We start from the raw sequence: 27,907 nt of genomic DNA on the forward strand, positions 1-27,907 counted from the left end.
ATCACAACTTCCATCCTTCGACCCAAACTCTTCACCTATCACGTGCCAGCTGCACTTTCAACTCTTCCCTTTACAAGATTCAAGAATGAAGGCTGTATATTCTTATTCTTCAGTATAAAGGAGAGTAAAATGATTGTTACTCTGGATCTGATGCAGCATAAAAACACTTACAGGCATCCATTAGTCTCGTGAGACCATGGATTTGCACCTTGGAAGGTTTCCAGGGCACAGGCCTGGGCAAGGTTGTATGGAAGACCGGCAGTTGCCCATGCTGCAAGTCTCCCCTCTCCATACCACCGATGTTGTCCAAGGGAAGGGCATTAGGACCCATACAGCTTGGCACCGGTGTCGTCGCAGAGCAATGTATGGTTAAGTGCCTTGCTCAAGGACACACACGCTGCCTCAGCCAAGGCTCGAACTAGCGACCTTCAGATCACTAGACGAACGCCTTAACCACTTGGCCACTCGCCAACAAAAACACACAATAAGCAAAAAACACACACAACTGTTTGAATGTGGCCATCAATACATTAGATTAGTTTACACAGAGACTGATTGTATGTTAATAAAGAGGCACCTGCCACAGGAACGTAAGGTGACTCTGACAGGAAATGATGAAGTGCCCAAGTGACTCGGCAAGGGGAGCTTTTCTAGGCAGCAGCTAGGCATATAAAAACACAGTAGTGTAGTAACTATCCTACCTCTTTATACCAGCTGTCTCCCGTCTACTCTATCAGTCCAAGTGAAGAGACTTGACCCAAAATGTCAACTGCATATTTCTTTCCACAGATACTGTCTGACCTGCTGAGTTCCTCCACCAGTTTTGTTTTTTTTTGTTGCCCCACTTTCCAGCATCTACAGTTTCTTCTGTCTACACACATTCATTGCACCTATACACAGTACTTTTTGCACAGTAAAGAAAACCTGTACATTTTATGGGATCAGTAAACAGCCTGCTTCCACTCTGTGGCTCAGTAACGAGTAAATCGGGATTGAGATTTCCAAACAACTGGGTGCTGGATTATCGTGTTTTATGGTATGCCCTATGGATAGGTATGGATAAGCAATTACCTACTCCCCCATCAGAGAATCCCTGAACCAGGAGAGTGTAGCCGTTTCCTTCAGCATGGCTGAAATTGGGGGCCACTGCAAACTGTTTATACTTGGCATGGACAGTCTGGTTCTCAAAGTCCTCCATGTCAATTCCGAGCTCGCAGTCCCTCCTTGCCGTTAGCAGACGTCTGTTCTGCAGACCTGCAAGCAATAAAGATTTACGTAAAAGACTATTATAGGTTCATAGCCAAGAAAGCGACAGCAGCAAGAGAGAGAGGGGGGGGAAGGGAGGAAGGGAGGAGAGAGAGATGGAGAGATAAAGAGTGATAATATATAAACATAAAGGCAGATAGAGAGAGAGACAGAGGAAGAGAGAAGTGAAGGAGAGTGAGGGAATGAGAGAAACATAGCGATGGAGAGATAGAGATATGGAGAAAAAGAGATATATAAAGAGATGGAGCGATAGAGAGTGATAGAGATATATAGTCAAAGATAGACAGATAGAGAGAGGAGAATGAGAGAGGAAGAGAGAATGAGAGAGACAGAGATGGAGAGAAAGATATACTGTAGATATTTAGACAGAGAGAGGGAGTCAGAGATGTGGAGAGATAGAGAGATGGAGAAAGATGGAGAAGGAGAGAGAGAGAGAAATGACATATTTCACTGTACACATAATAAATAATCTTGTCATATGCTGCAGTTGAAAGAAGAATTGATATTCATTAGGAGGGTAATGTTCTTCAAGAGAGTAATGATTCATCAGGAGAAGAATGAGGAATGGATATTCAACAGGAAAGGAATATTCAACAGAAGAGGAATGTTCTTCAGGAGAGGAATGAGGAATAGAAATTCATCAGGAGAGGAATGTTCTTCAAAAGAGCCAGGGATTTTCTTTTATATATACACGTGACCGAGGAGCTACTGACTGCAAAGCACTCTGTCTGCACAGTACAGGCTAGTCAGTATAGATTTCTACAAGCAATCTCATGATACGTATAAATTGGCTTATGGTCAAAGGAATTAAGAAGTTCCCTTAGCAGAACCCAGGCTAAATTTCAAAGGACAAATATCTAGTAGTACATGCTAATTATAGAACACTGTAAACATAGTAGATAACCCTGTTTGATACCAATCTGAATGATCAAATATAAAGCTGTGCGAGGGTTGAGCTTTGAAGGATAGAGAGACTTAAACAGATAAAACATTGAATCCTGGGCTCACCGAAGCATTGATGTCTTGAAGTTGTGGAGCCACAAAGTACCAAAACCGGACTTGTCATAAAGCCAAGTGAACTCTGAGAGTCTTTTGTACTCATGGCCTCATTACAGTGTGTTATTAGCAAACAATCTGCTGGAGGAAATTGGCAAGTCAAGAGGCATTGGTGCGGGCCAGATAAAGGGCTTTGATTCGAACGTTCATAACTCATCTCCTCCCCACTGATGCCTCTCAGCCCATTAAATTCTTCCAGCATCTTGGTTGTTGTTCCAGGTTTCAATATCTGCCATCTCTACGTGCATTATTAATTCTAATGTGATAATTAATACATAGAACAATACTACACAGTAGTCCCTTCGGCTCACGATGTTGTGCCAATCTTTTAACCTACTCCAACCTCAATCGAACCCTTCCCTCTGACATAGTCCTCCATTTTTCTAACATGGCATTTGCCTTCCTCACCACAGACTCTACCTGCAAGTTAACCTTTAGTGTGTTCTGCACAAGGACTCCCAGGTCCCTTTGCACCTCAGATTTTTGGATTTTCTCGCTATTTAGAAAATAGTCTGCACATTTATTTCTACTACCAAAGTGCATAACCATGCATTTTCCAACATTTCATTTACCACTTTCTTGCCCATTCTCTAAATCTGTCTAAGTCCTTCTGCAGCCTATCCGTTTCCTCAACACCACCTGCCCCTCCACCGATCTTCGTATCATCTGCAAACTTGGCAACAAAGTCACCTATTCCATCTTCTAAACCATTGATATACAGCATAAAAAGAAGCGGTCCCAGCACCAATCCCTGCAGAACACCACTAGTCACTGGCAGCCAACCAGAAAATGATCCTTTTATTTTCAGTCGCTGCCTCCTACCAATCAGCCAATGCTCTAAACATGCCAGTAACTTTCCTGTAATATCATCAGCTCTCAACTTGGTAAGCAGTCTCATGTGTGGCACCTTGTCGAAGGCCTTCTGAAAGTCCAAATATAAAATATCTACTGTGTCCCTTTTATCTATTCTACTTGTCATCTCCTCAAAGAATTCCAACAGGTTCGTCAGGCGGGATTTTCCCTGAAGGAAACCATGCTGACTTTGTCCTATCTTGTCCTGTCTCACCAAGTACTCCATCACTTCATCCTTAACAATTGACTCTAACATCTTCCCAACCACTGAGGTCAGGCTAAATAGTCTATAATTTCCTTTCTGCTGCCTTCCTCCTTTCTTAAAGAGTGGAGTGACATTTGCAATTTTCCAGTCCTCTGGCACCATGCCAGAGTCCAACAATTTTTGGAAGATCATTACTAATGCCCCACCATCTCGACTGCTTTCAGAACCCTAGGGTGCAGTTCACCTGGTCCGGGTGACTTATGTACCTTTAGGTCTTTCAGCTTTTTGAGCACCTTCTCTCTTGTAATAGTAACTGCACCCACTTCTCTTACTTTGCACCCTTCAACATCTGGCACGTTGCTAGTGTCTTCCACAGTGAACACCAATGCAAAATGCTCATTTAGTTCATCTGCCATTTCCTTGGCCCCCATTATTATTTCTCTGGCCTCATTTTCTCGCAGTCCTATATCCACTCTCATCTCGCTTTTATATTTTACATACTTGGAAAAAACTTTCACTATCCACTTTGATATTGTTTGCCAGCTTGCTTTCATATTTTATCTTTTGTCCCCCATTGAGTCTTTTAGTTGCACTCTGTAGGGTTTTTAAAGCTTTCCAATCCTCTGTCTTACCACTAATTTTTGCGTTGCTGTATGCCCTCTCTTTTGTTTTTACACTGGCTTTGACTTTCTTTGTCAGCCACAATTGTACTATTTTGGCATTTGAGCATTTCTTTGTCTTTGGAATACATCCATCCTGCACCTTCCTCATTTTTCCCAGAAACTCACACCATTGCTGCTCTGCTGTCATCCCCGCCACCCCCTCTGCCTACCTTCCTATCCCTCTGATACAACATGTAACCCTGGACTTCATATTCCCAACTACAACTATCCATTAGCCACGATTCAGTGATGCTCACAACATCATACCTGACCATCTGTAATAGTGCAACAAGATCATCCATCTTATTATACACTGTGCATTGAGATATGACACTTTGAGTACTGTATTTGCTACTCTTTTTGAATCTGCATCCCTAATGCACTGATACTCACCCTGCTGGCGACAATTTTGTTCTATCATCTGCCTGCCCTTCCTGACAGTCTGACTGCACGCAATCTTTTCTTTTTTTAACCATCTGTCCTATCCCAAGTCCCTTCACTCCAGTTCCCACACCCCTGCCAAATTAGTTCAAACCCTCCCCAACAGCTCTAACAAACCTGCCTGTGAGAACCTCGGGTTCAGGCGCAACACGTCACTTTTGAACAGGTCATACCTCCCCCAGAAGAGATCCCAATGATCCAAGAACCTGAAGCCCTGCCCCCTGCACCGGCTTCTCAGCCACGCATTTATCTGCCAGATCTTCCTGTTTCTACCCTCAGTGGCACGTGGCACAGGCAGCAATCCAGAAATTACTATCCAGAAGATCAGGCTTCTCCGCTTTCTACCTAGCTCTCTAAATTCTCTTTTCAGGTCCTCTTTGCTTTTCCTTCCTATGTCATTGAGTCCAAGACATCTAGCTGCTCTCCCTCCCTCTCCAAGCGCTGTGGACGCGAGCTGAGACGTACCTGACCCTGGCACCAGGGAGGCAACATACCATTCGGGTGTCCCATTCACGTCCACAGAACCTCCTGTCTGTCCCCTATCACTACCGCTCCCCTCTTCTCCCTCTTTCCCTTCTGCACCACAGACCCACGCTCAGTGTCAGTAACCTGGTCTCCATGGCATTCCCCTGGGAGGTCAACCTCCACAACAGTGTGCAAAACACTGGGCCAAGAGTCATTGGAGTTTAGAAGAATGAGGCGGGATCTCATTGAAACCTATCAAATATTGAAAGGCCGGGACAGAATGGATGTGGAGATGTTGCTTCCTATAGTGGGGGACTGTAGGAGCACACAGCTCCAAGACAGGAGAATATACCTTTAAAATAGAAATAAGGAGGAATTTCTTCAGCTGGAAGATGGTGAACCTGAGGAATTCATGCCAGAGATGGCTGTGGAGGCCAAGTCATTGGGTATATTTAAAGTGGAGGTTGAAGGGTTCCTAATTAGTAAGTGTCAATGAATGACAGGAGACAAGGTAGATGAATAGCGTTGAGAGGGACAATCAATCAGTCATGATTGAATAGCGGAGCAGATTCAATGGATCAAATAGCTTAATTCTTATGGTCTTATGATAGTTCTTGGGCTAAAGAAGTCAAGAGACATAGGAGAAAGAAGGAACTTGTATGATCAATATTGAACGGTGGACCAGGCCTGAAGAGTAAGATGGTCAAGGTATGTCTTATGTCCTATGTTTCCAAGTTTTCTTGCTTCGGCTGCAATATATAGTGATGGTCTCATGGTAAATGAGTAATGATAATAGGCTTACTCTTGTCACAAATACCAAGGTACAAAAAAAATCATTCCAAACATGATTCCATCAATGTAGTACCAATGGAAAAGCAATAACAGAGTTCAGAATGCTTCATTATAACAACAACTATCTGTAATGAAAGTACATTCTTTGGGAGTGAAGGGGCTGGCTGTGAAAGGTGGCACAGAGATGAACGGGGGGCAGAATTGTTCTCAGTGGCCACTTTATTAGATAGATTTGTACACCTGCTCATTAATGCAAATATCATATGGCAGCAACTCAATGCATAAAGCACGCAGATATGGTCAAAGAGTTCAGCTGTTGTGCAGAACAAGTACCAGAATATTGGGGAAGAAATGTGAACTAAATGACCTTGACTGTGGAATGAATGTTGGTGCCAGATGGGGTGGTTCGAGTATCTCAGAGACCGCTGATCACCTGGGATTTACACGCACAACAGTCTTTAGAGTTTACAGGGAATGGTGTGAAAAACAAAACAAAAACATTCAGTGAGCATCAGTTCCGTGGGCGAAAATGCCTTGTTAATGAGAGAGGATGGGGGAGAATAGTGATTCAAGCTGACAGGAAGGTGACAATAACTCAAATAACCACATGTTGCAACAGAGGTGTGCAGAAGAGCATGTATGAATACACAACACTTTGAACCTTGAACCAGCAGCAGAAGACCACGAACGTACATCCAGAAGTCACTTTATTACATACAGCTGGTACCTAATAAAGTGCTCATTGAGCATATCTCCAATAAAAATGCTGGAGGAATGCGGCAGGTCGGGCAGCATCTATGAAAGGAATAAAGAGTCGACCTGCAGGGCCGACACCCTTCATCAGGGTTCTGATGTAGGGTATTGGTCAGAAATGTTAACTGTTTTTCCCTCTCCATAAATGCTGACTGATCTGCTGAGTTCCTCCAGCATTTTCTGTGTGTTCTTCAAGATTTCCAGCTCTTTTGTGTTTAGAATTATCTCCACTATTCTTTTATTTCCTTAAACATCCTAATGGCTAGAGCAGGGGTCCCCAACCTTTTTTGCACTGCGGACCAGTTTCATACTGACAATATGCTTGCGGACCGGCCGACCGGGGGTGGGGGGGGGCGTGGGTAGGGTTGGCAATGGACAAGAGCAGCAGTCAAATACGCAAACAACAGGAATTCTGCAGATGCTGGAAATTCAAGCAACACACATCAAAGTTGCTGGTGAACGCAGCAGGCCAGGCAGCATCTCCAGGAAGAGGTGCAGTTGACATTTCAGGCCAAGACCCTTCGTCAGGACTAACTGAAGGAAGAGTGAGTAAGAGATTTGAAAGTTGGAAGGGGAGGGGGAGATTCAAAATGATAGGAGAAGACAGGAGGGGGAGGGATGGAGCCAAGAGCTGGACAGGTGATAGGCAAAAGGGGATACGAGAGGATCATGGGACAGGAGGTCCGGGAAGAAAGACAAGGGGGGGGGGGATCCCAGAGGATGGGCAAGGGGTATATTCAGAGGGACAGAGGGAGAAAAAGGAGAGTGAGAGAAAGAATGTGTGTATAAAAATAAATAACAGATGGGGTACGAGGGGGAGGTGGGGCATTAGCGGAAGTTAGAGAAGTCGATGTTCATGCCATCAGGTTGGAGGCTACCCAGACGGAATATAAGGTGTTGTTCCTCCAACCTGAGTGTGGCTTCATCTTGACAGTAGAGGAGGCCGTGGATAGACATGTCAGAATGGGAATGGGATGTGGAATTAAAATGTGTGGCCACTGGGAGATCCTGCTTTCTCTGGCGGACAGAGCGTAGGTGTTCAGCAAAGTTCCCTGGCCCCCACCGCTTTATTTTCACCATGGATGTCCAGTCCCTATATACTTCCATCCCCCATCAGAAAGGTCTCAAAGCTCTACGCTTCTTTTTGGATTCCAGACCTAATCAGTTCCCCTCTACCACCACTCTGCTCCGTCTAGCGGAATTAGTCCTTACTCTTAATAATTTCTCCTTTGGCTCCTCCCACTTCCTCCAAACTAAAGGTGTAGCTATGGGCACCTGTATGGGTCCTAGCTATGCCTGCCTTTTTGTTGGCTTTGTGGAACAATCTATGTTCCATGCCTATTCTGGTATCTGTCCCCCACTTTTCCTTCGCTACATCGACAACTGCATTGGCACTGCTCCCTGCACGCATGCAGAGCTCGTTGACTTTATTAACTTTGCCTCCAACTTTCACCCTGCCCTCAAGTTTACCTGGTCCATTTCCGACACCTGCTCCCCTTTCTAGATCTTTCCGTCTCTGTCTCTGGAGACAGCTTATCCACTGATGTCTACTATAAGCTTAATGACTCTCACAGCTATCTGGACTATTCCTCTTCTCACCCTGTCTCTTGCAAAAACGCCATCCCCTTCTCGCAATTCCTCCGTCTCCGCCGCATCTGCTCTCAGGATGAGGCTTTTCATTCTAGGACGAGGGAGATGTCCTCCTTTTTTAAAGAAAGGGGCTTCCCTTCCTCCACTATCAACTCTGCTCTTAAATGCATCTCCCCCATTTCACGTACATCTGCTCTCACTCCATCCTCCCGCCATCCCACTAGGAATAGGGTTCCCCTGGTCCTCACCTACCACCCCACCAGCCTCCGGGTCCAACATATTATTCTCCGTAACTTCCGCCACCTCCAACGGGATCCAACGGGATCCCACCACTAAGCACATCTTTCCCTCCCCCGCTCTCTCTGCTTTCCGCAGGGATCGCTCCCTATGCGACTCCCTTGTCCATTCGTCCCCCCCATCCCTCCTCACTGATCTCCCTCCTGGCACTTATCCGTGTAAGCGGAACAAGTGCTACACATGCCCCTATACTTCCTCCCTTACCACCATTCAGGGCCCCAAACAGTCCTTCCAGGTGAGGCATCACTTCACCTGTGAGTCGACTGGGGTGATATACTGCGTCCGGTGCTCCCGATGTGGCCTTTTATATATTGGCGAGACCTGACGCAGACTGGGAGACCACTTTGCTGAACACCTACGCTCTGTCCGCCAGAGAAAGCAGGATCTCCCAGTGGCCACACATTTTAATTCTACATCCCATTCTCATTCTGACATGTCTATCCACGGCCTCCTCTACTGTAAAGATGAAGCCACACTCAGGTTGGAGGAACAACACCTTATATTCCGTCTGGGTAGCCTCCAACCTGATGGCATGAACATCGACTTCTCTAACTTCCGCTAATGCCCCACCTCCCCCTCGTACCCCATCTGTTACTTATTTTTACACACACATTCTTTCTCTCACTCTCCTTTTTCTCCCTCTGTCCCTCTGAATATACCCCTTGTCCATCCTCTGGGTTCCCCCCCGCCCTTGTCTTTCTTCCCGGACCTCCTGTCCCATGATCCTCTCGTATCCCCTTCTGCCTATCACCTGCTCTTGGCTCTATCCCTCCCCCTCCTGTCTTCTCCTATCATTTTGCATCTCCCCCTCCCCCTCCAACTTTCAAATCCCTTACTCCCTCTTCCTTCAGTTAGTCCTGACGAAGGGTCTCGGCCTCAAATGTCGACTGTACCTCTTCCTAGAGATGCTGCCTGGCCTGCTGCGTTCACCAGCAACTTTGATGTGTGTAGCAGTCAAATACGTTGGGTTTACCCCGAGAAAGACTACAATGACCATGAAGCCTTGCGCAGGCATCAGTGCGCATATGTGACTTACGCATGCGTGCACGTGCCGATTATTTTTCTACAAATCGCTTTTTCGGCGATTCTGTTCGGGGGTGGGGGTTAATCAGAACTGGAATATCAGTGATAAGTGGCTAATACACTCAATTTCGTTTCTAAAAGTGTTTATCTAACGAATTTAATATTAAACACACAGCGGATATTTTCCTCGCATGAATATAGTGATAAGTCAATTATCAGGGGAGGACAGGGGAGCTTGAAGTAAGTGTTGAATGAACTCCCAGTAGAAGTGGCAGAAGCAGGTTCGATATTATCATTTAAAGTTAAATTTGATAGGTATGTGGACAGGAAAGGAATGGAGGGTTCTGGGCTGAGTGCGGGTCGGTGGGACTAGGTGAGAGAAGCGTTTGGCACGGACTAGAAGGGCCGAGATGGCCTGTTTCCGCGCTGTAATTGTTATATGGTTATATAAGTCAATAGAATCATAACATTTTAAGTAACATTTGGATATTGAACACAACGCATATTTCCCCCGTTATGAACTTATAACATCATTGCAACGCACCAATATCGCTGAATCAGTGGGAGCTCTGGGCTCAAGACGGTCCTATCGAGGGGTGATGGGAGACAGCGATACTCGAAGGGGGTTCCTTATGTCCAGTCTATTCCACAATTTAGTTTTCGTTGCATTCATTGCAGAGATATGTTGGAAATGAAAGCAACGTTTTCAGTGCTTTCGTGGCTATCTCAGGATATTCAGCCTTGACTTTGATCCAGAATGCTGGCAGAGATGTTATGTCAAACATACTTTTCAGCCCGCTGTCGTTTGCAAGTTCGAGGAGTTGCTCTCCTTCCCACGCTGACATGGATGCATAATAACCTCACGTGCGTAATGACTCAACAGCGCGTGACAGGGAATGAGGAAAGGTACAGCTGACTCATATCGCCGAATCATATCGTTCCCTCGCGGCCCGGCAGGGAATGAGGAAAGGTTCCCTCACGGCCCGGCAGGGAATGAGGAAAGGTGCCACCCATGACAGGGAACGAGGAAAGGTGCAGCTGACTCATATCGCCAAATCTACAGCGTTTCCTCGCGGCCCGGTAGCGCATGCTCTGCGGCCCGGTACCGGTCCGCGGCCCCGTGGTTGGGGACCGCTGGGCTAGAGAACGAATAAATGGGTATGAAATTTAATCCAAATAAACTTTAGAAAAGATGTATAAAACAATAAGTTATACTTATATACACAAGTGAATCTGCAGATGCTGGAAGTTCAGAGTAACGCACACAAAATGCTGGAGGAACTCAGCGAGCTAGGCAGTATCTATGAAGAGGAATACATAGTCGATGTTTTGGGCCGAGACCCTTCATCAGGACTGAATATTTATATTACTGCCTCAAAATGGTAGAACACTCAGGAGCATTACAAAAGAACTGAACCACAGATGATTGAGAGCTCTGCCAAAGAGGAAGGTTTTAAGGAGTATCTTAAGAAAATCTTTGCCTTAAGAAAAGCAGCCAGGTTTAGAGATGATATTCCAGAGATCAGGGCCAATTCAGCTGAGGGTGGCTGCCGTCAATAGAAATTTATGCAAAAGACCAGAGTGGCAGGAATACAGAGTAGCGGAGGTATATACGGACACTTTATGGCCAGCATGGAGATGGTGGGTCAATGTTTCATGCTGTGTCACTCTGTGTCTCTGTCCAATCTAACCCTTTAATAAAAATAGTTTTCTTCCAACCTTCTTTATATCAGGGGAAGCCCTTCTTTATTATACACTCAAAGGTTCAAAAGGCTCAAAGGTTCATTTATTATCAAAGTATACAAAGGTGGGAGGAGAAGATGGCGGCGCGATGCAGCACGCGCAGCTCTCCGGTGAAATTATATTGTATTCGTAAGTAGGACGCTGTGCACAATTCTGATTTGATGGAGACAGAAATGAGAAGCAGAGGAACATCTGGAGTAACTTCTGAAATGTCCGGTTCGCTGCTGCCGCTGCTACTGTGCGATCGAGAATCTCCGGAGGGTAGGCCCCAAAATCCCCGGCTTTGCCTGCTGCTGGTGGCCGGGGCTGAGGTCAAAGCGCTCGCCAGAGATGGTGCTCGGTACTCAGTGTCGGAGGGCTGATCAGAGCTCGAAGTTTTCAGACGACTCAGAGTCGGACTGTGGTCGGGCTTGGCAGGGAGAGTTTTCTTCCTTCTCCCGTCTGCGTGAGATGCGGGACTTTCGAGAGACTTTGAACTTTTTTACTGTGCCATGGACTGTTCTTCATCAAGTTACGGTATTGTTGCACTGTTGTAACTATATGTTATAATTATGTGGTTTTTAGTTTTTCAGTCTTGGTCTGTCCTGTGTTTCTGTGATATCACACCGGAGGAATATTGTATCATTTCTTAATGCATGCATTACTAAATGACAATAAAAGAGGACTCCATGTCTTCATAATCTAATCTAAAAACTCTGAAGTTCTTCTTCTCCGGATTAGTCACGAAACCAAGAAAGAAAAGACTGGTAGCACGATCACCAACCCCCAAATTCTTCATCCCCGCACAAAAGAAACAAAATGGAACAGGCACGTCAATCCCCAATTTCCCTACCCCGCCACACACAAAAAAAAACAAGAAAGATCAGGTGAAAATCATAGAATATAAAAAAAACTATAAGACTAAACAAAAGTCCATGTCCAAAATGCAGAAAACCTACGTAACATTCTCTGGGCACAGCAGCAGCCTCACCCCTCTCCGACAGCAGAGTGATCCCCTGCGATCAAAGGGCAGTCTCCCCTCTCCGACAGCAGAGTGATCCCCAGCGATCAAAGGGCAGTCTTCCCTCTCCGACAGCAGAGTGATCCCCAGCGATCAAAGGGCAGTCTCCCCTCTCCGACAGCAGAGTGATCCCCAGCCATCAAAGGGCAGTCTCTCCTCTCCGACAGCAGAGTGACTCCCCAGCAATCAAAGGGCAGTCTCCCTCTCCGACAGCAGAGTGATCCCCAGCGATCAAAGGGCAGTCTCCCTCTCCGACAGCAGAGTGACCCCCAGCGATCAAAGGGCAGTCTCCCCTCTCCGACAGCAGAGTGACCCCCAGCGATCAAAGGGCAGTCCCCCTCTCCGACAGCAGAGTGACCCCCAGCGATCAAAGGGCAGTCTCCCCTCTCCGACAGCAGAGTGACCCCCAGCGATCAAAGGGCAGTCCCCCTCTCCGACAGCAGAGTGACTCCCCGCCTGGCGCTCACCTTCTGCATTTGCCTCGATGTTTCACTCTCCCTCGTCCCTTTGATTGGTAAACAACAGAAGCTTTAATCATGAAACGGGGTCAAACGTGGTTCACACCCCATCCTGCAGCCTCTTGCCACGGGGTTCGTGCACACCGCCTCCTCCTCCCGGAATCCTCTCGGAGACTGCAGAGCATGAAAACACCCGAAAGATCTCCAAACTGAAAATCACAGGCTCCAACAGTTCCACAATCACATTCAAGATGAAAAACAAAGGTAAAAAAAAATAAAAGAAGTGAAATATATGGTTTCATGATTTATCCAGAAGATCTCAACTGAAGTAGCATGGTACACAGGTGACATTTTGAGCAGAAGGTCTGGAAACTCATTCTTTAACTATGTTAAATACACCACAATAACAAGCCTTTCATCCCAATAGACCCACACCCTCTGATTACGCCCATGTGACCAAGCAGCCTACTAACCCACATGTCCTTGGAACGTGGGAGGAAACTGAAGCACCCAGGGGAAACCCACGCAGTCACAGGGAAAATGTAGAGACAGTGGAGGGAATTGAACCCCGGTCATTGGCACTATAAAGCTCACTCAAATGCCACGGGTAAAAGGTACAACCAACTGTAGTGCTTGTTATTGCTCTAACCCAGTTTACACCTGGGGATATACTTCATAATTATACAATAACCTTCTCAAATACCACAGGTAAAATAAACTGTGGTGTTTGTTGTCATGTTGAGTCATCTGGTGGGGTGACCTTCTCTTCATTGGTTGGGCAGATTTGGTTAATGTGTACATGTGGAAATAAAGAAGTCAGATTTGAGCATAAAATTGATAATGTCAATGGCTAAAAGGCGTGTCAACAGATTTAGTCCACAAATGGGTAAATATCTCATTGTACGAGGAAATGTGCAGATGCTGGAATTTCAAGCAACACACATCAAAGTTGCTGATGAATGCAGCAGGCCAGGCAGCATCGTCTAGGAAGAGGTACAGTCGATGTTTCGGGCCCAGACCCTTCGTCAGGACTAACTGAAGGAAGAGTCAGTAAGAGATTTGGAAGTGGGACGGGGAGGGGGAGATCTGAAATGATAGGAGAAGACAGGAGGGGACAGAAAGCAGGATCTCCCAGTGGCCACACATTTTAATTCCACGTCCCATTCCCATTCTGACATGTCTATCCACGGCCTCCTCTACTGTAAAGATGAAGCCACACTCAGGTTGGAGGAACAACACCTTATATTCCGTCTGGGTAGCCTCCAACCTGATGGCATGAACATTGACTTCTCTAACTTCCGCTAATGCCCCACCTCCCCCTCGTACCCCATCCGTTATTTATTTTCATACACACATCCTTTCTCTCACTCTCCTTTTTCTCCCTCTGTCCCTCTGAATATACCCCTCGCCCATCCTCTGGATTTCCCCCCCTCCCCCTTTTCCTTCTCCTGGACCTCCTGTCCCATGATCCTCTCATATCCCTTTTGCCAATCACCTGTCCAGCTCTTGGCTCCATCCCTCCCCCTCCTGTCTTCTCCTGTCATTTTGGATCTCCCCCTCCCCCTCCCACTTTCAAATCTCTTACTAGCTCTTCCTTCAGTTAGTCCTGATGAAGGGTCTCGGCCTGAAACGTCAACTGCGCCTCTTCCTATAGATGCTGCCTGGCCTGCTGCGTTCACCAGCAACTTTTAAATATCTCGTTGGTGAGGTTCAATATGATTGTCATACAGCATTGAAGCAGGCCCCTTGTCCCACTGGAAAGCAGAATCCAGCATCAAGGACCCCTCACTATCCTGTACCATCTGGAAGGAGGTACAGGAGCCACACCACTTCGTTCAAAAAGAGCTATTACCCCTCAACCACCAGGCCCCTGAAGAAGGGTGGATAACTTTACTCGCCTCAACGCTGAACTGATTCCACAACCTATGGACTCACTTTCCAGGACTCTGCAGCTCATGTTCTCAATATTATTTATTACTTATTTATCATTATTATTATTTTGTCTTTCTTTTTGTATTTATACAATTTGTCATTTTTTACACATTGCTTGTTTGTGTGTAGTTTTTCATTGATTCGGATGTGTTTCTGTGGATTTGCTATGAAAACAAACCTCAGGATAGTGCATGGCGACATGTATGTACCTTGATAATAAATTTACTTTGGACTTTGAACTTTGTATTTGGCAATAGGATCAAAGCCTTTCAAGGTAAAGCAAGGAAACTAAGTACCAACTTTCTGACAGACAGGAAAATAATTTCATTAGGGCTAAGGCCCCAGCTTACAGTCCAGCCTCCGCCGTCGCTCTCCATGTCACAGTAAACACTGAGTGGAAGGAATAGTCCAGACGGGTATATCTGATAAATGCCGCTCGTGTGAAAGCCTTGGCGGTAAAGGTCTGAACAATCCAGGACAAAGTTAAACCAGGGAGTCCCATTGTTCAAGGTATTCGCATCTACTCCTGGATGGGAATCAGGATAGTATTAGTGAGAGACATACCTCAGGTTCAGCATCAAGCAGCATACTGACATCATAATTGTCTCAAAGTGATTAGGTTTTCATTTCACTCTTAGTTCTGCATCCTGCCCAACTCCATCCAAATTCAGCTCATCTGCACCTCTTTTACGCTCCGTACTCACAAAGGCCTGTTATTGATAACTAGCCCCTTTCCTTCACTACTAACATTACCCTTATTTCATCACCTGCTTGAACTTGTGACTTCCAATTGACTCTGTCCTCTTTGTATTGAAGACCATAGGGAAGTGGAATAAAGGAAATTACAGAGGCATGAGAGAGGAGATGGCCAGAGTTGATTGGGAAAGAACATTGGCAGGGATGACAGCAGAGCAGTAATGGTTGGAATTTCTGGAAAAAATTCGGAAGGCACAGGATCTTCACATCCCAAAGAGGAAGAAGAATTCTACAGACAAAAAACACACAACCATCACTAAAAAGGGAAGTCAAGGCCAACAGAAGAGCCAAAGAGAGGGCATATAGTAAAGCAAAAATTAGTGGGAAATTAGGGGATTGGGAATTTTCTAAATACCAACAGAAGGCAACTAACAATATCGTTAAGAAGGTAAAGATGGAATGGGAAAATAAGCTAGCCAATAATACTAAAGAGGATACCAAAAGTCTCTTCAGATACATGAAGTGTAAAAGAGAGACAGGAGTGGATATCGGACCACTGGAAACGATGCTGTAGTGGTAGTAATGAGAGACAAGGAAATGGAGAATGAACTGAAGAAGTACTTTGCATCAGTCTTCACTGTGAAAGATACTAGCAGTGTGGTGGAAGTTCCAGGTGTCAGGGGTAATGAGGTGTATGAAGTTACCATGACTAGAGAGGGATCTTGGGAAACTGAAAGGATTGAAGGTAGATAAGTCACCTGGAACAGATGGTGTACACCCGTTTCTAAAGGAGGTGGTTGAGTAGATTGTGCATGCTTTAGTAATGATCTTTCAAGAATCACTAGATTCTGGAATGGATCTGGAAGACTGGAAAATTGCAAATGTCACTCCACTCTTCAAGAACAGAGAGAGGCAGAAGAAAGGAAATGATAGGCCAGTTAGTCTGACCTCAGTGGTTGGGAAGATGTTGGAATCAACTGTTAAGGAAGTGATTTTGGGGTACTTGAAGGCACATGATAAAAAAAAAGGCCATAGTCGGCATGGTTTCCTCAAGGGAAAATCTTGCCCAATTAATCTGTTGGAATTCTTTGAAGAAATAACAAGCAGGATAGAAAAGGGAGTATCGGTGGATGTTGTGTACTTGGATTTTCAGAAGGCCTTGGACAAGGTGCCACACATGAGGCTGCTTAACAAGCTACAGGCCCATGGTATTACAGGAATGATTCTAGCACGGACAAAGCAATGGCCGATTGGCAGGAGGCAAAGTGGGGGAATAAAGGGAGCCTTTTCTAGTTGGCTGCCAGTGGCGACAAGCGGTGTTCCACAGGGGGCTGTGTTGGGCCCGTTTCTTTTCAAGTTATATGTCAATGGTTTGGATGATGGAATTGATGGCTTTGTTGCATAGTTTGGTACATGGATAGGTGGAGGGGCAGGTAGGTTTGAGGAAATAGGGAGGCTACAGAAGGACTTAGACAGTTTAGGAGAATGAGCAAAGAAGTGGCAGATGGAATGCAGTCACAAACAAGAGAAAATCTGCAGATGCTGGAAATCCAGGCAACACACACAAAATGCTGGTAGAACTCAGCAGGCCAGGCAGCATCTATGGAAAAATGTACAGTCCATGTTCCAGGCCGAGATGCTTCATCAGGACCTGATTAAGCTCATAATGAGTTATCTCTTACTGCGAATACAAACTAACACCAACATAACTCGATATTGCACGGGAATAATGGTGACAAGGCCAATTCCCAGTAAATGAACGTCTAGGGTAAATACAATTTGGGTAAACACAAGCATAAAAGTTTGAATGTTCCTTTAGGGGAAAGTAGGACTGTTACTTACACCAACACTGATACAACCATGCATTTACCTTCCGCTAGGAAGCAATAATTTAACTCACACCAGTTTAAACTTCAAATTGAAATTGTATTGACAAACTACAGTGCCTATAAAAAGTACTCTCCCCCACCCCCGGAAGTTTTCATGTTTTATTGTTTTACAACAGTGAATCACAGTGGATTTAATTTGGCTGTTTTGACACTTTTTAACAGAAAAAGACTCTTTTGTGTTAAAGTGTTTGTAGACTCAAAACAGATCTCTACAAAGTGATCTAAATTAATTACAAATATAAAACACAAAATAAATCATTGCATAAGTATTCACATCCTTTAATATGACATACCAAATCATCACTGGTGCAGCCAGAAGTCACCCTATTTAGTTAAATTCAGATCACCTGTGTGCAATCAAGGTGTTTCAATTGATTGTAGAAAAAAATACACTTTTATCTGCTTACTAACCATTTATCAGTATATACAGAAGAATTAGTTGTCATCATTTTGGGCTTACAGTGGGTGGAGGAAATCTGTCCTTGCAAAGTTGTAATTTGTTCAGATTCTTTTTGGATGTTGACTGGTATTAACTTCTTAGTTTAATTTATCGAAACTATTTATTTAAATTTCAATTAATGATCCAACCTTTTCTCTTTGGAGGAATAAAGGAATTTATTCCTTTATGGATCGGTTTCAAGAAGGCCGATTGATGTCCTTTGAGAAATTAGTAACTAAATATTCTCTCTCATACTCACACTTTTTGCAATATCTTCCGGTCAGACATTTCTTACAAGAATATTTAAGTAATTTTCCATGTATACAAGATTCTGACCTATTAGACATTATTTTAGAAATGAACCCTTTAGTGAAAGGTTTCATTGGGAAAATTCATAATTTACTATTACAGCAGGATAATTATCCTTTACTTAAGATTAAGCAAGATTGGGAAAGAGAGCTTAACGTGACCTTGATAACAAAGGATTGGTTGTGAATTTTGAAGTTGGTTAACTCTTCTTCAATTTGTGCCAGTCACTCTCCAATTCATTTTAAAATTGTACATCGTTATTATTTGACAAAGGAGAAACTGTCTAAAATATTTCCTAATGTTATAGATGTAATAGATGTAAAATTGAGACAGCTATATTGACACATATGTTTTGGTCGTGTTCTGTATTGAAACAGTTTTGGAAATCTATTTTTTCTACAATTTCTAAAGCTTCAAAAATTAATTAAAAACCTAATAAATTGAAAGTTTTGTTCGGTATAATCCCTCAATATATTCGTGGTATCTCTATATTAGACCAATATGTAATTGCATTTGTCACACTATTGGCCAGAAGGGCTATTTTATTAAAATCGAAAGGTGCCTCCGCTCCCACTTTGATACAATGGTTTTCCCAGGTGATTTTATGTCTTAGTTGGGAGAAAATCAGAAGTCGAACTTTTGATCCTCGATCTGACTTTGAGAAAAGGTGGGGTCATTTTGCCCGCTACTATCGTTTGATTTAAGTTAATTAAGATGGTCCCCTTCTGATTCTTGGGTAAATGGATTTGGTTGGTGGATTGATGTCTTTTTTCTAATGGAAGCTTGTATGGTGTATAGCTCTGGGTTTGTGCTCCAAATGTTTTTTTTTGTTTGTTTTTTTGTTAGGGCTTTTTTTTGTTTTAGTTAGCAGGGGTTCTTTTTCCTTCTTTCTTTTTTCCAAAAAAAAAGCTTTAACATTTTGATTTTTTTATTATTATTGATATATTGTTCAACTTGGTTGATAGTTTAACACTTATTGTACATATTGATATATCGACTCGATTACTTCAATGTATTTTTTTTGTTGTTGATTTTCAATAATAATTAATAAAAAGATTTAAAAAGAAAAGTCTAGTCTTAAAACAGGTCAGTGGGTCATATTTACTGCTAGAAGCTCTTCAAACTTTATTTCATCTTTAAAGTATTGGTTTACATGGCTTTTTCTTGTGGGTCTCTGCACACAGAGGTGTTGAGGAGAACGAGCAGGTTGATTGGCCAAAAAAGCTGTTAAAAGATCAATGTAGATTTAGACTTTCCACTTAGCAAATCAGAAGTTATGGGGTTGGTGGGTTAAGAATTAGGGGACGATGGCAAAATTTGTTGGATAAAGGGCATAAGGTTTTACAGAATACGTAAAACTATTGGATTGATGGGAAAAGGGGGTAAAACAAGAAGGGAAAGAATTAAATAACTTGACTTAGAATTGGGCACACTACAGTTAAGCATTCTTTATATCTTGTTGGAAAACCAGTCTGGGGTGTGTAGGTTTGGCCATCATTATGAAACGTTTGAACTCATTCTTTTACGAGGTGAAGCATATAGGGTTGAAAGAAAGCAAATGCAGGCTGCACTACTAGCTTTGGGGATTGATAGTTTTCATTTAAAAACTTTACTAAGTTATGGAACTAACTTTAATTTAATTCACAATATTGTCTTCCATTATTTACAAACGTTCAGGCTTTTGGGGGTAATTTAGCTTTCATTCGATGAAGAACTAGTAGGGGTTTTATTTCCCAATTCTCTACACCACACTCCAGTCCAGTTGATGGTGGTAATGTACCTTTAAGTTGGACTGCCAACCACCATTAAAAGTCCGAAGAAGAAGTTCCAACTGCTGGTGAGTCAGTATCCTGGCAAACACTACACCATGAAGACAAAAGAACACTCCAATCAACTCTGAGAAAAGGTTATTGAAAAGCACGAGTCAGGAGATGAATACAAGACAATTTCCAAGTCACTGAATATCACTTGGAGAACAGTTAAGTCAATCATCAAGAAATGGAAAGAATATGGCACAGCTGTAAATCTGCCTAGAGCAGGCTGACCTCAAAAACTGAGTGACCGTGCAAGAAGGGGACTAGTGAGGGAGGCCACCAAGAGACCCCATAACAGCTCTGGGGGAGTTACAAGATTCAGTGGCTGAGATGGGAGAGACTGTGCGTACAACTGTTGTCCAGGTGCTTCACCAGTCACAGCTTAATCAGAGAATGGCAAAGAGAAAGCCACTTTTGAAAAACCTCACGTGAGCTCTTGGTTAGTTTGCCAGAAGGCATGTGCTAGACTCTGAAGTCAGCTAGAAGAAGGTTCTGTGGTCTGATGAAACCAAAATTGAGCTATTTGACTATCAGACTAAATGCTATGTTTGGCATAAGCCAAACACTGCACATCATCAAAAACACATCATCCCTACCATGAAGCATGGTGATGGCTGCATCATGCTGTGGGGATGCTTCACTTCAGCAGCCCTGGAAGGCTTGTGGAGGTAGAGGGTAAAATCAATGCAGCAAAGTTCAGGGAAATCCTGCAGGAAAACCTGATGCAATCTGCAAGAGAACTACAACTTAGAAGAAGTTTTGTTCTCCAGCAAGACAATGACCCCAAGCAAAAAGTCAATGCTACACAGGAATGGCTTAAAAACAACAAAGTTAATGTCCTGGAGTAGCCGCGTCAGAGTCCAGACCTCAATCCAACTGAGAATTTGTGGCCAGACATGAAAAAGGCTGTTCACTCATGATCCCCATGCAATCTGACAGAGCTTGAGAAATCTTGTAAAGAATGTGGAAAAATTGCAGTGTCCAGATGTGCAAACCTGACAGAGACCTATCCCCACAAACTCCAGGCTGTAATTGCTGCCAAAGGTGCATCTAGTCAATACTGATTTGAAGGGGGTGAATACTTAGTAATTGTAATAAATTTAGACCAATTTGTAGAAAATCATTTTCTCTTTGACACTAAAGATTCTTTTTTGTTAATCAGTGTCAAAAAGCCAAATTACATCCACTGTGATTCAATGTTGTAAAACAATAAAACATGAAAACTTCCAAGGACAGTGAGTACTTTTTATAGGCACTGTATTTTAAACTATAACAAATACAATAAACTATGTAATACAAAATAAAGAAAAGGCCCATCACATATATATGAGTCTATATCAATGACATAATCATTATTGCTTAATCAATTCAGTTTGTTTCATTTTATTTACACACAGTATTGAAATGGTTTTGCACTGAAGAATCCATCCCAGAAAAAAAAAATATTTACGCACCGTCCAAGGAAAAGGCGACAAATTTTCCCCAAGGTCATATGCTATCTAACTAACTAAAAGTTATCTGTACGTTCTCCATGTGACCATTGTCTGCACAAGGATTTTACGACAGCGATACCTGTCCTTCCAAATGGGCTGGATGAGCGTTTCACCATGTTCTTCTGCGATGTTCAATGTCCGTTTCCATTTTCCTTCTTTGATCCCGCACCCTCTCTAAAAAATGGTCCCCCAATCTTTTTCCCACGCTCTTCTCAAGACAAATCCTTTCGGCTAATTCAACAAGCCTAATTATCAATCAACTGATTTTTTTATTTTAAACAGCAAAAATGAACTACCCGATTGTATAATGTAATTATAGGAACACTGACTGCATTTTGAGAAAATCTGCAGAAAATAAAATACCCAAAAGCATAACTGTGTTAATGAAATAAAGCATAGTCTTATACCAGGGTATTACACCACATTCTCCTGCATTTCCCCATAACCTTTGACGCCCTTACTAATCAAGTACCTAGCAACCTAGCTTTAAATATACTGAACGAGTTGGACTCCACAGCCGTCTATGGTAATGAATTCTTCACATTCACTGCTCTCTGGCTGAAGAAATTCCTCCTCATCTGTGTTCTAAAGAGATGTGCCTCCTTTCTGAGGCTGTGCCTTCTGGTCCTGGACTCTTCACTACTGGGAACATCCTCTCCACGTCCACTCTCTATCTGGGCTTCTCAAAATTCGATAGGTTTCAACAAGGTCCCCCTCATTCTTCTAAACGCCAGCGAGTACAGACTCAGAGCCATCAAACGCTCCTCGTAGGTTAACCGTTTCACACCCAGGATCCTCTTCTGGACCTTCTCTAATGCCAGCATATTCTTTCTTAGCTTGTCTGAACCAAAGCCTGAAATGAGCTCTGTAACCCGGACCCTTTCTGAGGAGGCATTCTTCCTGACTAAAATAAAAGTTTACTTCTTTGCGTTTTGTTATCAAAAATGCAGTGGTTATCTGAAGGGCCAAGTTTCTCCACCGAATGAGTATAATTCGGAGTGGTTTGAAACAGATTGAAAGATTTTACGTGATCTTTATTAGTAAGAGTGTTACTCCCAATTACCGTCTCCAAGCCTCCATCACTGCTGGTCTCTATGGTCCCTGCTCAGAACTACCTCAGTGGTTTCTATGCTTCAACATCCCATAATTAAATTATTCATTGTGTTCCATGTAGTACACAGCCCACTAGAGCTCCATTTTACAACCAAGTTATCCATTCTTTCCACCCAAAACACTTGCCAATCCAACTATCCACTCACTGATCCTTGAGAATTTGGATAAAACAGGTTTTAATTTTGAAAAGGAAAAATTTTAAATGTTAATAAACTTATATGTTTATAGAGCAAGGTCTCAGCAATCAAGCAATATTTCAGTGCAACCGCCTGATTTTGTAATTTTTTCATAAAATATGTTTTTTTCTTGTCATTACTTAGTTTTTGTCAACACAGTCAGTCACAATAAAAAGCTAATTATTCCTATTTATTTAGTCTTATATAGATTTACAGCTTTTAAATCATTGTGTCTACACCATAGGTACACATATATGGTGTTAAATGTTGAATATTCACTTTTGTTCATTTTTTATACTATTTCACATGTACTCCTTTAAAAACTCTTACGTTGTGCAACTTTTATCATTGGCTTTAAATATACAAAATAACAATTTTGGACATAAAAAACACATTTTTAATTTTAAAGAGACAATTACAAAAACGAAGAAAGTTCCATCTGACGGTGGTGACTGAGACCTGACGGTGGTGGCAGTGGTCTAATTACAACAAACAATTCCAACCTTTTCACCACTCAAGTCAATGCTTCCTTGCTTAACAACTTTATTTAACAATTTGGTACACCAAATAACGAATTGTCATGTACATTTTATCCTTCTGTAAATATTAACAACAATGGTAAACAGCAAAATAAAAACTACAGTACAACTGTAATGTTTAAGCATAAACATCAGAAAATACACCAGTAACTAAAAATAATTCCATCCATTTCAGGGCTTGAAAATCTTCGAAAACGTTCAGTCAGCTTTATCAGGAAGTAGACGATTAATATTCTCCTCCTCTATGAAGCTCATGACTTCATTAGACAGGTGGTAGATCTCCCTCGTCCTGCTTGCACGACCCGGTGATGATGGCTCCATCAGTCTGACCAGAATATCTTCAACTGGTACGAAGCACATATCCTTTCCACCTGGTTTTGGATGGAAGCGTGTGTTGGGCCCATGAGGGTGGAGAAACTCCAGTTGAACATCTTGATGATGAGCACCCACAGTGACAGCCTTTGCTAACCACCAATTTTGGTCATAAATGACTGCAAGCCAATCTCCACAATTAATGACACCAGCAGATATATCTGTCGTAGGCCTGTCAGGCCCACTCTGAGGTTCCTGCTCCATTTCCTCCATCAGCATCGCCAAAGGCCCCCTGTTCTTTCCCATTGTGGTAGGACCATCTCTGAGGACTGGTTCCATGTGAGTCCAAGTGGCAGAAGCATCCTATTGCTTGGATTCTGATATGGTACAAAATCCTGCTTTCTCTTCTTTTGTGTAGTACGTGCCAGTGTGCAGATTGAGCTGTGGATGTTCTGACCAAAATGGCGTGACTGTACCTCAGAACTATATTTGCATTTCCATGCCCCAGAAAAGTCCACATGCACAATTACAGTGCTTTCATTGCAGTTCTGTATCATGCTCCTGTATTCCCTGGACTGGTTCTGAATCAAGCACACACGTGTTGTTGTTTCACTCTTTAGTTTGTCTTCATACAGTTTGATGAGCTCTACCAGTGTGCCATTGTGCTTCACAAGTCTTGTATTATAGTGAATTCCATCTGCTGTTTGGTCCTGAACTCGTTCCCGTTGCTGCCACTCAACATCGGTCAACTCTTGCTGTGGGGTGGGAAGTGTGTGCTCGTGGAGACACTGGGTGCAGGAGCCCAGAAGACATGCCTCACTTGTCTGAGAGCAACACACAAGTTCAAAACTATCCTTCAATTTGCTGGACTTGACAATACCATATGCTCTTAGGACCTGAAACATCAGCTTTGCATTTTCATGGTATTGGCGTTGGCATGTCTTTCAATTGATGGTTTGGTGCTGTGACACAGAATGAACGTAAAGCACAGAGGCATGAATAACTGAGTTTTACAGTTGCTTCCTTTTTGATGAACTCCCTGTGGAGGTTGAATATTGTGTCAGTCAGAATCATTTTCTGATGCTTTATTTCCTTCCATGTTATCATGTCCTGTTTGTCAGTCGTCATTCGTGCAGCATTACGGTAGAAATCCTGAACCATCTGGGTTATTGTTTGAATGTGTGGGTCTTTTGTCTCTTTCGCAGAGTGTTGTATGTCAGCCCGAACTGCTTTGTCTCGTGTATTAGGCGATATTTCTTTAGAACCCTGCCTGATAGAGTCAAGTTCTTTGATTTTTGAGCAGACTGTAAATTATTTTTGTTTTGATTAAATTCTTGAACGAGACAGTTGTAGAAGAGCAGGGTTTTCTTGATGGAGCGGTTTTTGAGTTTGCTTCCCTGTAGCATCTGCTCTGTTTTTTCTCTTGGTAATCCTTGTGTTTTTTTATTTCTAGTTTGCTCTCATTGCCAACACTTTTTCAGTTTGTTTCTATCTTTCATTATCTCCTGAAGTTTATTTTTCAAAGCTTTCATCTCTCTCGAGTATCTTGCTCTTGTTTTCTTTCTTTCCCTTTCCTCTGCTATAGACTGCCTACTGCGAGCTGGCTCCTGTATAGTCTGATCCAATGGACTATCTGGGGGAAGTTCTGAGCCCTTTCTCTTATGCTCTCTTGACTTTTGCTGTCTACGTTTCCATGCCTGTCTCTTACTGCCCTTTTCCCTTTCATTCAAATCACTGATAGTTTTTATCTTCCCATTCTCTACTCTCTTCTTCCATCTTTGCTTTCCCTTTCTCAGGTATTCCTCCTTTAACTCTGGCTCACTATATATTTTTCTCTCCGCTTTTCTTGGTATTCCCTGTTTCTTCTCCTTTTCTCCTCCACTGATAGCTGCTGCCTAGCCATGACTTCCTAAAATACGTAAAAGGAAGGTCAGAATTTAATGGAATTACTATGAAATTGCGCAAAATTACTATGAATTTAATTATGTTTAATTTGGTGAAATTTTATACAATGATTATGAAATGGTGCAACTAAATTCATTTATGGTTTTAGTCATTGGGGATACGTAAATTAAGGAAATATTGTAGGCCTGTGTGTGGAAGAAATAAAGGGGAAATTATGTATATTATAAATATAGAGGTTAATGAAACATTACAAGCATTACTATTTATTGTGATCATAAATTATATTCAAGCCTCCATTGAGAATGATTTGGATGTTTTTGTCAACACCATCAAACTACGTGTCACCACCGTCAGACAGAAAACCTGATGGTGTTGACGTCTGACGGTGGTGACAAAACACACTTTTTTACAGGACATGCATGAGCTGTATACAGGAGCGAGCTTGTTTTCCCTCTGTTGCTAGCTGTCTCTGGCCTCTACTTAAAATACATAAATTTATGTCGTAATTTAAAATAATTCTTTCTATACAAAGGAGAGTGTTGACATGTCACGGTTGTGACAGTAGCAACATCAATAAATATGTAAAAATTATTGGAAAAAAGTAGCAAATTTGCAGGAGCTTGTTTGACCTTGTTGCATTTAACAGATGTGGAGGGTAGAAAGGGGGGTCCTCAGGAATATAGTTGAACATGTTGCCTGATTTTATTGCTTTTTCAAAAAAAAATATCTGATGGTGTTGACAAAAACTTGGGACACATTTTGAGCAACCACAGAATAAGAGTAAATATTGTTGAAAATTCATTGCTTTTAGTTTTAAGGAGGTTTCTCACTCTACTCTTTCATCTGGCATATATATTATACACTTTAAATGATTTTTTTCACATGTTTTTATCAAATTGAAATGATAATCTCTTGTCTCAGGACAACTGATTTTGTGGGTACTGGGCTATCATATAATTTATAAAATTAAAAACAAATATATGAAAAAATGTTGCATTTGTGCAAAAGACCCTCAGACGATCAACCCTGATTATTTAAAATAAGAAAATGTTATTCATTTTCAACGGAATTAGCACTTTTCTTAGTGGGATACGTTTTCGCCAAAGTCTCAAGAATCTGTGCGCTATTACTTTTCATAAGACAAAGCATCTGTGGTTAGGAACATCCTAGCAATTAACTCAGTTCAGAATTAGGTCATTCGGCCCATCAAGTCTGCTCCTCCATTTATTCATAGCTGATTTATTATCCCTCCCAACCATATTTTCCTGCCTTCTCCCTGTAACCTTTGACACCCTTACTAATCAAGAACTTATCAACCTCTCCTTAAATATGCCATCACAGTCATCTATGGCAAGGAAATCCATAGATGTACCACCCTCTGGATAAAGAAATTCCTCCTCATCTCTGTTCTAAAGGGATGTCATCTATTCTGAGGCTGTGGCCTCTGGTCCTAGACTTCCCCACCAATGGAAACATGCTCTCCATGCCCACTCTATCTAGTCCTTCCAATATTCAGCAGGCAACTGCACCCAGTGAGATACTGCAGGGGAACGTGGATCACATTGTGTCCCGAACACCCCACACTGGACATTCCACTAATCTTCCCAACACAGTTCCAGATTGAGACATCTGCCAGGTGCTTCAATAACCTGCCCTTATTTTCTCCCATTGTTCATTGACTGCCCCATCACCATTTTCCCACCCCACGATCTCCGAGCTCCAAGGTTCTAACTCACTGATTATCCCAGTCACACTCACAACCATCTGAAACTTCACTCATATCCTAATTCTACAATTTTACCACTGCACCGCCAGCCCCAGAATCGTTGGTGGGACCAGCATTCAACGCCCGCCTCTGACAGAGCAGCATGTGATGAGGCCAGTTCACACTGAACCACATTATCAAGAGGCATTGGTGAACCAGATGGGTTTTTACTACAAATCAACAGCATCAAGGTCTCAGTTACTGAGAAAAGTTGCTCCTTATGAAATACTGGTTAATACTTTTTGATCTAAATGCTACATCTACCTCAGCAGGAATTGAACTCTCGGCCGAAGGTTAATTAATACAGCATGGAATCATGTCACCGAGTCCACATGGACCATCTGACATCCATTAATACTAATCCTACACAAGTGCCATTTTTATTCTTCCTCACAGTTTGGAATGTCCAATTGCATAACGAAGCCAGTGACCACGCAACCACTAGTCTGTTGTAAAAAGCCATTGGGTTCACCATTTTCCTCCGAGAATATAAACCTGGTCTTCCCAGCTACAGTCACACGGTTGTCTCTGAAACATCCCAGCAACTAACTCGGTTCAGTTACCTCCACTGACAGTATGAGTGAAAATATACTGTATCTTCAAAACTGGCAGTAATTGCACAGAAGAGAACATTCAGTTGGTATCTTGTTCTGACTAGTCTGCCTATTTCTAACAAAGTAGAACAATTTGGACTGGGGCAGCAGGGTAGTGAAGTGTTTAGTGCTTTACTGCACCAGATGATCACCGACCGGGGTTCAACTCCTGCCAATGCCTGTAAAGAGTTTGTGCGTTCTCCCCGTGACCGCGTGGGCTCTATGTCTCCTCGTGACCGCATGCGATTTACGTCTCCCCGTGACCGCGTGGGCTCTACATCTCCCCGTGGCCGCGTAAGCGTTACGTTTCCCCGTGACCACGTGGGTGC

General features: G+C 42.9%; 1 protein-coding gene across 1 annotated transcript in view; it reads right to left on the reverse strand.

Moving 5' to 3' along the window:
* The window catches only part of LOC134339290 (microfibril-associated glycoprotein 4-like), a 48,434-nt gene that overhangs the window by 14,712 nt on the left and 5,815 nt on the right, over positions 1–27,907 (reverse strand). Inside the window, 3 exon segments of the mRNA XM_063035667.1 lie at positions 1,072–1,254; positions 12,699–12,777; positions 14,886–15,061. Coding sequence (XP_062891737.1) covers positions 1,072–1,254; positions 12,699–12,777; positions 14,886–15,061 — 438 coding nt within the window.

The sequence above is a fragment of the Mobula hypostoma genome, chromosome 29 (assembly GCF_963921235.1).
Source record: "Mobula hypostoma chromosome 29, sMobHyp1.1, whole genome shotgun sequence".
Classification (NCBI taxonomy): Eukaryota; Metazoa; Chordata; class Chondrichthyes; order Myliobatiformes; family Myliobatidae; genus Mobula; species Mobula hypostoma.